This window comes from Schistocerca cancellata, chromosome 2 (assembly GCF_023864275.1).
Source record: "Schistocerca cancellata isolate TAMUIC-IGC-003103 chromosome 2, iqSchCanc2.1, whole genome shotgun sequence".
NCBI classification, from domain to species: domain Eukaryota; kingdom Metazoa; phylum Arthropoda; class Insecta; order Orthoptera; family Acrididae; genus Schistocerca; species Schistocerca cancellata.
The window spans coordinates 616,293,744-616,306,579 of record NC_064627.1 but is presented as its reverse complement, the minus strand read 5'-3'; the positions used below and the strand labels follow the sequence as shown (position 1 = coordinate 616,306,579).

The 12,836-nt window shown below is 40.4% G+C and overlaps 2 protein-coding genes across 5 annotated transcripts in view; both read left to right on the top strand.

Annotated features, from left to right (window-relative positions):
• LOC126162287 (uncharacterized) overlaps positions 1–12,836 on the top strand; it is a 120,345-nt gene that overhangs the window by 20,786 nt on the left and 86,723 nt on the right. For 2 of the 4 annotated variants that reach the window (XM_049918705.1, XM_049918706.1), the window contains exon 2: positions 9,142–9,366. In XM_049918705.1, coding sequence (XP_049774662.1) covers positions 9,142–9,366 — 225 coding nt within the window. Of the gene's footprint in view, positions 1–7,231; positions 7,267–9,141; positions 9,367–11,130; positions 11,527–12,836 lie in introns of those variants that run through there. The other 2 variants (XM_049918701.1, XM_049918704.1) reach the window with 2 other exon arrangements.
• LOC126162284 (uncharacterized) overlaps positions 1–12,836 on the top strand; it is a 158,677-nt gene that overhangs the window by 79,580 nt on the left and 66,261 nt on the right. The window lies entirely within an intron of this gene.

Below are 12,836 nucleotides of genomic sequence, written 5' to 3'. Positions count from 1 at the left end.
GAGCAACAAGTCAGAACGAATCACGTATTTTTTCATTTGCAATCATGAGCTCTTCTGAAGTGGTCGTTATTGTGGATTAACATAATTTGAACCTTACAAAAGTGAAAAACTGAAGGATACCCTGGTGTGCCTCCTCACAATGCAAAAATATCACACATAGTGTGAATTACATTAGATATGCCACCATGAACAATTTCATTTTGTCGGACTATTTACCACGGAATTTCTTTCAGTGTATTACATACATATGAAGTGGATACCATACGCTTGAGAAGTAGTTTGACGAAACGTTGCTGTGGGGGTCTTGAATAAGGTGTCCTCTTTAGAGTTGAGTGCTTATGATGGGGAAATTGGATACAGTGCACAGTCATTATGTTGTCATCTGGAGTACACAGCTACAGTCTGTAGCCAAATGCTAAGGGTGATGTGTGGTGACTGATAATTCACAAGACAGCACAGTGACTCCACTTTTTTCTGTTCTACGTCAGAGTTATGTTTGGCATTAGGTTGCAAAAGGCTTGATGCGCCTATCTGGTAGACATATACAGAAAGTTTTGTTATGTACTAGAGGTTTTAATTTTTCTTTCTGAGTCCTGTAGTCATTGAAATGCCAGTTAGGTATGGCTGGCACTCTTTTCCCCTTCGTGGTTGTAGTGAGTCTGCGGGAAGTTTCAAAGATTGTTAATGGTTTTGATCAGCTGACTTCCACATTATTTAGACCCCAATTTAAATCTGACTGTTGCCCATCATTATGGTGACGATGGTGTTGGGGAGGGGTGTGGCTGTCGGAATAGAAAGGAGATGGGTAGAGGTGTAGCCGTGGACTCACGAATCTCGCTAGTTCCCTGCCTTAGTGTAGAATTGCACATGGATTTTTAACAGATGCAACTTGACCATTGTATCTGTACGGATATGTGTTGATGGCAAGATAACACCCCTTTGCTTGATTTGAAGCATTTGTCGCCATTGCAGACCTAATGAAGGTCAACGCTTATGACGTGTTGGAGGTTAGTTTTATGTTGTGTTAAGCATATTCTACACTACAGAATAAGTTACGTTAAATATTTGGAGTTTATTCTCTTAGGCTTTCCCAGCTCCAGATAAGATACTTACATTCGCATTAAATGCACCGTAGTAGGGATATCTTTCCTGGTTCATGGACAGAGAGACTAGATGTTCCGCATTTCTAACAGCTTTGTGTCATGAAAGAGTACGCTAATTAAAAGTTTCTAGAGAATTTTGGTAAAAAACTCGTTTCTGTCAAATGAAACTTGCCTTAAGATGATGAAAGATAAAGGAAACGCTTCAATTTTCTCTAAGATGCCGTCAAAGCTTTTCGTTGCAATGCATACCTCCTCCTTCTGCTTCCAATTATTTAGGCAGTTGTACTCTGTCTGGTTCTTTATATATAAAATGTCACAAAACGTTTATTTGAAATACGTTTTCATTGCCAGTAGCGATTAACAGAATACTTTCAAAGTTCATTATCAGTTGATTTGTTACCGCTAAGCTAGAGACCAGCTCTTGGTCACTTAACAAATTTAAGTACACGAGAAAGACCCTCAGAATCTTTGTTTGTATAGAACGGTGTAATAAACGACAGGAAGACCCTTAAAATCTTTGCTTGTATAGAACTATGTAAGAATAGATAATTTTTCGCGTTTTATTGCTGTTAACATGATCTGAATTATAGGACGTTTTCTGGTGCGATCTCTAAGAGAAGCTTGATAAGGAGAACTATATAGCGTAGCTTAACGGTTGTGTTGAGTGTTTCTACTCACTGAGGCGTTCACATTCTGCTGGGAGTGTTGCTGATCAGCATGTAGCACATATTTAAGTCGACTTTTTGTATAGGTTTTATTTACTTTGCAATCCATGCCATTAAACAGTGTCTGCTTAGATTGTGGCATACAACACTCGGCTGTAGAGCAAACGGAAGCATGCCCAGAGGTAGTACTGCAAGGGCTCAGGTCTCGATTTCTGGATATCATTTATTCATAAAAGGGTTGTGAGCCCTCTTGGGAATGCAGTTCGCAAAACGTAATTGTAGATTAAACATTTAATGGGCTATAATATGAGTCTATGATGTACTATAAATGTGTCACTAGTAGAACCTGTATGAATTTGAAGTGGGTTTGTCTTGTTGGCTAATTTATGGATATAAAAAATTATGAAGTTTTAATTATTGGTCCATTGTTATGTATGCTTTTGATTGCTCACAGAAATCTTGTACAGTGTGTACTAAAATACTGCACACATTTTTTTGTTACCTCGTTTTTACATGATTTCTGAGATAATAATTCGCTTGAAAATCTATTTATACTCTCTGCGAAGAATTGGTCATTGCTACATATTTGAGAGATGGTTATATGGAAGGAAACAATAATAAAATTCCTTTGCACATGGATTATGAAATGCACGCCTTAATAGGCATGAGCACTTGTTCATATCAGTTCGTCCTACCAGACGACGTTTAACCCATTGTTGTTGTTGTGCTCTTCAGTCCTGAAACTGGTTCGATGCAGCTCTCCATGCTACTCTATCCTGTGCAAGCTCCTTCATCTCCCAGTGCTTACTGCCACCTACATCCTTCTGAATCTGCTTAGTGTATTCATCTCTTGGCCTCTCTCTACGGTTTCTATCCTCTACGCTGCCCCCAATGCTAAATTGGTGATCCGTTGATGCCACAGGACATGTCCTACTAATCGGTCCCTACTTCTTGTCAAGTTGTGCCACAAACTCCTCTTCTCCACAATTCTATTCAATACCTCCTCATTAGTAATGTGATGTACCCAACTAATCTTCAGCATTCTTCTGTAGCACCACATTTCGAAAGCTTCTATTCTCTTCTTGTCCAAACTATTTATCGAAATGTTTCACTTCCATACATGGCTACTCCTGACACTTAAATCTATACTCGACGTTAATAAATTTCTCTTCTTCAAAAACGCTTTCCTTGGCATTGCCAGTCTACATTTTATATCCTCTCTACTTCGACCATCATTAGTTATTTTGCTCGACAAATAGCAAAATTCCTTTACTACTTTAAGTGTCTCATTTACTAATCTAATTCCCTCAGCATCACCCAACTTAATTCGACTACATTCCATTATCCTCGTTTTGCTTTTGTTGATGTACGTCTTATACCTTCCTTTCAAGACACTGTCCATTCCGTTCAACTGCTCTTCCAAGTTCTTTGCTGTCTCTGACAGAATTACAATATCATCGTCGAACCTCAAAGTTTTTATTTCTTCTCCATGGATTTTAATACATACTCCAAATTTTTCTTTTGTTTCCTTTGCTGCTTGCCAACCACTGCTTCCCTTTCATGTCCCTCGACTCTTATAACTGCTATCTGTACAAAATTTAAATAGCCTTTCTCTCCCTGTATTTTACCCCTGCCACCTTTAGAAATTGAAAGAGAGTATTCCAGTCAACATTGTCAAAAGCTTTCTCTAAGTGCACAAATGCTAGAAACGAAGGTTTGCTTTCCTTAATCTTTCTTCTGAAATAAGTCGTAAGGGCAGTATTGCCTCACATATTCCAACATTTCTACGGACGCAAACTGATCTTCCCCGAGTTCTGCTCCTACCAGTTTTTCCATTCGTCTGTAAAGAATTCGCATTAGTATTTTGCAGCTGTGACTTATTAAACTGATAGTTCGGTAATTTTCACATGTGTCAACACCTGCTTTCTTTGTGATTTGAATTATTATATTCTTCTTGAAGTCTGAGGGTAGTTCGCCTGTCTCATACATCTTGCTCACCAAATGGTAGAGTTTTGTCAATAATACATAAATGAAAGGTGGTGTAAATGATCAGTGAATTTCAAAGCCCTCCTGCACTAGTCGTCCCTGGCAAATGTTCTGTCAATGAAGCCAGAACTTCCGTGGAAATCTAGTCATTCCTATGTAGGGATAGAAAAGAATCTGTGAATGCCTGTCATTCCTATATGTATCGCCGCAGATACTGTGAGCATAAAGTGAAGGTCCTGTCTGCTGGCAGAGATTCATACGACCAATAATCCGACTACCCTCCGTCGAGAAATGAAATGGGAAAGACTTTTATATAAGCGATCTACAAAATTTGTGCTTTTCGAAACTATATACAAAATAATGATCTACTATTGGAGTAACATCTAATATACAGAGGGAAAAAATCGCAATCCCAGAAATCTTCAAGTAGAGTATCGAAAACTCTGAATACACTTAAATCGCAACCCCAGAAATCTTAAAGTAGGGTATCGAAAATTCTGGAATACATTTGACTAGACAACGTATGCAAGTAACTGTATTCGTATGATCACAGGTTAACGTAAGCGCGAGATAAGCCATTGCTGGTACATTAAAAACCGGTGTAACATCCCGAATGTTGAATGCGAATACGCAAACGTACTTGCATTATGGTCTTGGTTCGTCTGTACAGGGACGGTTAATGCTGGCTGTGAATGAAGCTGGAGTTCCCGTCTCAAGGTGCTCGATTGGAGACAGATCTGTTGATGGACCAGGGCAAGGCAACATGTCGGCACTCTGTTGAGCATGTTCTGTTGCAATAGTGGTGTGTAGGCCAGCGTTATTTTGTTGGAAATCACCCATGGAATACTATTCAATAATAGCAAGACAACAGGGCGAATAAACAGATCGACGTACTAATTTTGATTCAAGCTGCGTGGGATAACCGCGAGACTGCTCAAGCCATTATACGAGATCGCACACATGACCATGACTCCCGGTATAGGTCCAGTGTGTTTAGCACTCACACAGATTGCAGGCCGTCAGCGGCCATTATTGTCAGTGATGCATAACCAGCTTTCATCAGAAAACATAACAGACATACTTCCTGACCTCCGATTCATACCACTGAAATAGAAATGACAGTGGTTTGGGGTGAGAGGGCGTTTAGCTCGGAGCTCGGATTTTACTGCCCTGTTAACACATATCGTTAAAAGGAATGTCGCACTACATTTAATATGGGAACGCTCTATCGATTCGCCACTTAAAATGTATATATAACTGATCTCCGAAGAGTCGTCAGGAGCATTTACTACGGCTTTTCTTCTGATATTTGCAATTATGTTTTTGATTGTTTACTTGGAATCAGCCCAAACAAGTAGTACTCGTCTCTACTTACATGCGACGCTTTGTGTCGACAGAAAGCGTTTGTTTCATTCCAGTTACAGGCAAAACGAGTGCCGCATGCTCAATTATATCCATATCTGGGGAGTTTGGTGGCCAGTGGAAGTGTTTAAACTCAAAGGAGTGTTGCTGGAGTCACTCTGTAGCAATTCTGGACGTGTATGGTGTCGCATTGTCCTACTAGAATTGCCCAAGTCCATCGGAATGTACAATGGACATGAATGGAAGCAGGTGATCGGACAGGATGCTTACGTACATGGCACGTGACTGAGTCGTTTCTAGCCGTATCACGCGTCCCATATCACTCCAACTGCCCCTGTCCCACACAATTACACAGCCTCCACCAATTTGAACGCCCCTTGCTGTCATGCTGGTTCCATGGATTCATGAGATTTTCTCCATACAATATGAAACGAGACTCGTCCGTACAGGCAACATGTTTCCACTCGTAAACCTTCCAATCTCAGCGTTAACGGTCGTAGGCGAAGCATAAACTTTCTGCCGTGCAATCACTAGGGTACGTGAATGGGTCTTCTGTTCCGAAAGCCTTTATCAATTAAGTTTCGTTGAATGATTCGCACGCTGACACTACACTGACTGGTCCCGACGGTGGTTCGAGTACTCCCTCTGGCGTGCGTGTGTGTTTTTGTCCTTAAGATAATTTAGGTTAAGTAGTGTGTAAGCTTAGGGACTGATGACCTTAGCAGTTAAGTCCCGTATGATTTCACACATATTTGAACATTTGAACTACACTGAAATCTGTATCATTTTGCGGATGTGTTGCACTTCTGTCACGCTGAAAGATTCTCTTCGGTCGTTTCAGTTCCCTTTTTCCGGCAGCCGATGTCGGTGATTTGATGTTTTATCGGATTCCTGATATTCACAGTACACTCGTTAAATGGTCGTACTGGGAAATCGCCGCTTTATCGATACCTCGGAGATGAGGTGTCGCAACGCTCGTGCGCCGTCTATATAACACCGCTTTCAGACTCACTTAAATCTTGATAACCTGCCATTTTAACAGTAGTAACCGATCTAACAACAGCACCAGACACTTGTTGTCTTATACAGGCGCTGCTGACAGCAGCGCTGCATTCTGCCTGCCAAAATATCTCTGTGTTTTAATACGCATGCAGCATCTTTGGCGCTTCAGTGTATATATTTACAATTGCACCGCACCTAAGTCCTAGGTGTACTATCCTCTATGTACAGTTCTCTCACCTTCAAAATGGAAAGCTGTTTGGACCGCAAAGCGCGTAATATAAACGATCAGTGGCATCTATATATTTCTTTTATTCAGGATTTGAGCCGTACTGCATTATCAGAAACTTCGTTGATAGAAAAAAATCTTCTTTTCTTGCCTGTGCGTAAGATGTACCATATTAATAAAAAAAAGCGTTACGAGTTATTTGTAGGAACTCACTTTTTTCCTAAGCTTTTTCTTCTCACTGCACATTTAACGAGTACTGCCTGTAAGATGCATGTCAGATATCTACTCAGCTGTGTTGGTGAGCTGTTGAAGTTGTCTTACGTGGACATACGTCTTTTTGTTTTCTCGGCCCTACTAGAATGACACCGAATGAGAGATGGGTGATGCGTACCCGCCTTTTTACAATGACACTGTATGAAATTTGGAAATTTGTGGTAAGGTCTTATGGGACAAAACTACTGAGTTAATCGATCCCTATGCTGCACACTACGTAGGTTAATTTACGCTATGGACAAAACACACACCCATGTCCAAGGAAGGACTCGAACCTCCGACGGGGGAAGCCGCACGGACAGTGACAAGGAGACTCAGACCGCGCAGCTATCCCGCGCGGCTACATCGAATGAGAAGGAAGTGAACGGTGCAGTATGTTAACCCGTCTTTTCGACAACGGTTTGTTGAAATAGCGTTGGTAATAAATATGACAGACTTAACGGTAATCCAGCATACCAAAAACAAGGAAAGTCAATCTGCTGCTTGTTGCTGCCACCAGACCTCCTGGAACGGAAAATAAGAAAGGAACGGTATGATAACATTCGATGATGCCATTGGGAGTTTAAGCATATATAAATGAACATGTAAGACCGACATCAGTAGTATTTCTTATCGAGTACAATGAAGGCTGCTCTGTTCTTTGTTGGTGGTAAGTATTGGCAGAATATATAAATTTTCTTTCACGATAAACATTTTTCTTATTACCTTCTTTTTACATGATTTCTGAGATAGCAATTTGCGTGAAAATCTATTTATACGCTCGGCGAAGAATTGGTCACTGCCACAATTCTGAGAGATGGTTATTTGGAAGGAAACAATAAAAAAATTACTTTGCACATGGATCATGGAATGCACACGTTAATAGGCATGAGCGCTTGTCCATCTTGACTACTTTGAAACACAAACCTACGTAAGCTGTTTGATCTGATTGTGTGCATTACCGTAGTTGTGTAACACTGTATGAACAAATGTAGATACTATTGCTTTTTATTACAATGATATTTTATTTAAAATCAATTATAACACTAACTGGATCGAATTTATTTTATCTATTTCTTTTACTTACGACTTTCTCGGAACCTATGGTTTGAGAGGAGTACGCACTTGATGGTTAACTACCTGAATTTGGACAGTTTGCTTTGAAGAATGTCCCAAAAAGTTACTATTACGCTGGCATGCCTGTTATGAATATATAAAAGTACTGGCTATATCTTACTTTGTGATGTGTTGCTTCTGGTACGATGTAATGCTTATTACGAAATTCATTAACGGCGGTATGCTCCTCTTGATTAGTGAGCAGCTTGAATAAAATATATGCACACAGCTCTCTTCATTAATTCCAACATCTTCCTGTGATCATGTTCTGTGTCCATACACGTCCTGGCTTAATTATATTTTGCCTTCCTACATACATGTTGTAACACCATTTCGATAACAATCTCCATTTGGCATTTGCGGGCCGACACACATATCTCTACCACACCACAGACGCTTCGCAACTCATCTCTGCCCTCTGTTCTAGGACTACGTGCGTTCGCGGCAACGATGTTATTTTTCCGTGAAATATATTCTTCGTGTTAGTTCAATATAATTTATTTGACTCTGGCAGCTTATTTACTTCAACGACCTATGTCATTATTTCTTATTTATTCACCCAGCATACATTATATTTCGATGAAATTTAATTAATGACAAAATTTATAAGTATATGTAGTTACGAGAAATGGTTATAAACTCATGAAAGGAAGTACCTGAAACATACATGAGACATCGGGTATTGCATATGATCTGCATTTGTGAGTCGCCGCTAAAGGTCATGCTCAATATGGTATTTGCTATCGGCCTTGTAATAAGAGGCTCCCATTATTCTGGGAAATGCAGAGAAAAACTACAATGTAAAGCTGTTCACAATACATACTGGTAGAATTATGAATACGGATTACAGTTTCCCAAAATGCTTACAGCTCGTACGGAAAGCGTTTTGAACCCATTTGTACTGGACATTTCTAATGGTTTGATCTAAACTACCTCTCAAAGCATGCAGCACTTCTTCTTTTATACCGAGTGAATTGTGATCAGTAGTCGGCATGTGACACTTCCTCGTCGTCCCCCTGACATTATCTTTCCCAGTAACCGTTTTGTTCTGTTAAGAGCAACATGTTGAGTTATATCAGCAATTAGGTACCAAAACAGTCTCGTGTTGTGGTACAAAACATCTTTTAGCATTGTACACAAGTGTCACAAATATGCCGTAATCTGCTGCTACAGCTTTCCTAATAACAGTTACTTTGGATATATGTGCAACTTAGAGTCTACCAGACAACAGAGTACCATTACCATCCAGAGGAGACAGATTTGCAAGTGGCAGAATTGTGGCACTAGTCATTTGAGTTGCACCTTATGTCCGTATTTTCAGGCTAGCACACGTTACCAGACAATAGTATCAGAGTGCTAGATGGTAAAGTTGCACCAACAGCCAGTAGACAAAGCTGCAGTCTGTAATAATATTCATTGTTTTCTATAGCATTGGTCGCAGTTGCGGTGGTGCACGGACGACCAGAAGAGTCGACCACTGCCACCATCCAGGGTGAGGAACAGCCGTCCGCCACCATCCCGGCTGTGAGAACATTGGTGGCGGCGTCGTACGCGGAAGAAGACGACGATACCATTTGTGTCCAGGCAGACAGCAAATTCTACTTGTATGCCAATTCACTGAAGCTGTATTCTTGCTACCAACTACTACCGAAGGGTAAGTTACTTTCAATAGCACGATTTTGTGTGGATTGTTGACAAGATAACCACAGACTGTTGACTATAAAATTTTGGAAGGTTTGCAAAGTGAATGTGGCAATATGAGTTAAACCAAACCATCAAGGGGAAGTGTTTATCCTTACCTTACACTGTAACGGCAAACTGTTACCTCTCTGTGAACAATGCAAGATACGGCACTTTACGAAATTGCATCTCATTGAGATTCTTCACCAAAACTATTCAGAGCAATTTCCTGCACATATTTAATCCTTTTTTTCCAGATATTTGTTAGACTCTTAAATGTGATGCATGTTTTTTCTTTATACAATGTAGAATCTGAGTTCTATTATCTGAATTATGTTGTATAAAGCGACATGAAGTTCTACGTGGGCTTTGGTTTCAACATTTAGTGAAGAGATATTTTAATAGGCTGGTTGTTTGGTTGTTAACATGAGACCCATGCTCAAAGATAATGCGAGTTATTATGTTCACTTTTGACACCCTCATTGGGAAAGGATGCTAAAACGCATTAGTCTACATCCTCCAACGATCGTGCTTGAAATCTCTTGATTATCTTAATACGATTTGACTAGAGGGGGAAGAGCTATAGAGATTCAGAAGCGCCCAGTCAAACACTTTTTTGCTAGGTTGAGACTATCGAACTGAGATTGCTGTATTGTAAATGAATCCACATGAAAAAAAAATTTGCCCCTTGAATAGCAAGGACTGACGCTTAAGTTGTTCGTAGAAAGATGGAATTCTTTACACATAAATTTTTCCAGGTATGTATTATTGGTTACACACCTTTTTCGTCGGCCATGTTTCTTCTGTACGCAGTTTGAACATAAAATATTTTTCGTCCATCCACAATGACTGATCTGCACTAGGTGTGCATGTGTGTGGCGGGGGGAATTCCGTGGCTGTGGTGCATGTGTAGAAGAGAATAACCGCTTTGTACCGCTCCACGTTCGCTCATTCCAATGTACAGCCTCTGGTCACGCCGTTCTCGCATCAGGTCGCTCACATAGGGAAAGGTGATACGGTTACAAGGGACCGGGGTGGTCATAACTCCCCAACTCCCAAATTCGGGATTCTCCAAGGGTTGTGAAATTGAGGCCCAGATTTGGTGATGATTTGGCACGTTGCAGAATAGACTTGTATTGAATGCCGTGCACTTGGGTACCAAAACCCTCCATGAAGAAGTTGGTTCTATGACTTCCTAACTCTCTCGAAATGCACCAAGCTTCAGAATTACACGCAGGGTCCACCTACCAAAGATGTGTCTACTATCATGCCAGTAAGGATAGGATGGCGGTTACACAGGGCGCTTGCCAGCAGTTAGGACGCCTGCTCCAGCATTACAGTAGTACTCGTAACAAGAGTCACCGCCTGTTAAAACATGTCTTCAGAAATATTTGGGTCTAGAATCAGACAAGCTAGTTCCCAGTCCATTGAAGGAAAACCTATTAAAAACGCATGAACAAAAAAAGGTACTTTCCGTTCTAGGGACGTCTGAACGACTACGAAACTCCAACGAGCTATCATTGGTACATGTGGAAACAACATTCTCTGTAGTGCATCTGTTACAGAGGTCTTCCACAATCTCAATGTTTTGCGACCATAACGGCGCGAAAGTTGATATTCATGCCGCGTAAAAAGTTAATGACTTCTCACTGTGTTATCAGTAGTAAATGTGAAATAGTATATATTTCTATTAATAGTTTCTAACTCTATTAAAATATATTCCTTCTGTTTATTGTAGTTTATGTGGTGAAACCCAAGAGTCTATGTAAACCAGTCCTGTCAGACTGTCCCAAGAACTAGTAGTATTGCAAGTGTGTCGGCTCATCCTGTGGGTGCTGACTCGTCTGGGTTGAGTGAAGACGAGATGGCTGTGCTGCTGACTGAAGACATCAACAATTTTCACAGAAAGCAAGAAATTCCGAGAGTTTAGAACTTACCTCTTTCACTAGTAACAGAGACCGGTGAAATCAACTTATCTTCTTTTATGATACTTTCTGATTGCTACCCGATATGTAATAAATCAGCTATACAATCAGGCTAGAAACTGAGTGGAAAAATTATTATTTGAAACATGGTTTTGCCTGGCCTTGGCCTTGTAATAGTTTTATTCTGACACAATAAAACTGTACTTTCATGTCGTCAACTGTTGTATTTCATTTTTAAAACACATTTTCTACTCTGTAACTTTACATAAATAGTGGCAAAGTAAAACTGTATATTAATTATACACATTACATTACATCCATTCACGCTACCTCGTATCATCCTAATACCCTGTTCCTGCCTTCACACGTTGAGTGGAACGATGATACCGATAGACACTGCAGTGACTTATGACTGCCACAGTGGCTTCGCCTTGCCTTTCCAGGATAACACATGAAATAGTTGAAAGGCAGAATAAATGGTGTCTTCTCCGGCCGGCCATCTGACTGCTCCTGCTCCTCACCGATGGCCATAACTGCACTCTGGGCAACGCCATCGCCGTGCCACTGGAACGCCGCCATCTTCAGCGTTACAGAATCCCTGGTTGCCACACGTGATAGCAACGCGGCCACATCCTGACATCTGAAGTCGCCTCCCAAACTACAGACGTATACACATGCAGCTAAGATGCCGGAATATTTCGAGTGAACGCCGGACCATGCCAGAAAATGGAGCGTATATATATAAGAATGTCTGTGCTCTATGAATTATTAAAAATCTAACAAAGAGTCGTTGTATCTTCACCAGGACCCGCCCCTGCTGTTGTCCACATCCCCCATCCGTGGCAGGGAACGCGGTGCAGTTTGCATTTCTATCTTTACATTTCACGTATGTTTAAGTACTACACTTAAATGACAATTTATGAAATTAACGGAAACTTAAATGCAGTTGTGTTTATAACGGATGTCTGTGAACTCTTCAGCTGTTATATAATTAAATACCATTGGACAAATACGGATCCAATCACAGCTGCATCACAATCTTCAGTTGGCTGTCTGATGCAAGGCATTTATGACAGCTGTAACTGTATATGAAGAAATTGTAAGTACTTTCAGCGACTCATAACTGAAAGCTGACAAAAATTAAGTAGACCTTAATTACAAGCTTAGAATATAGAGTACACATCTAACAACCCATGAATATAAGGAGATACTGACTAGTTAAATACATGCTCAGTTAGTTATGAACCAAGTTGGCAGTAATGTTACTGGAGATAAAAACCGAAAAAATATAACACAGATTACTGGCGGTTTTGATATAGTCTGTATATCGAGTAGACTGTATTGAATGTGACGATATAAATGAAAAAAATGAATTTACGAAATTCATCCCGACTAATGCGGAACATTTTAGAATGGTAACCGTTCCCTAGATGGAGAGTAAATTTCAGCTACGAGGGCTTGCTGAAGAGTAATTCCTCAGAATTTGTTATTCTGTTGTCTACATCGGCTGAAGAAAAAC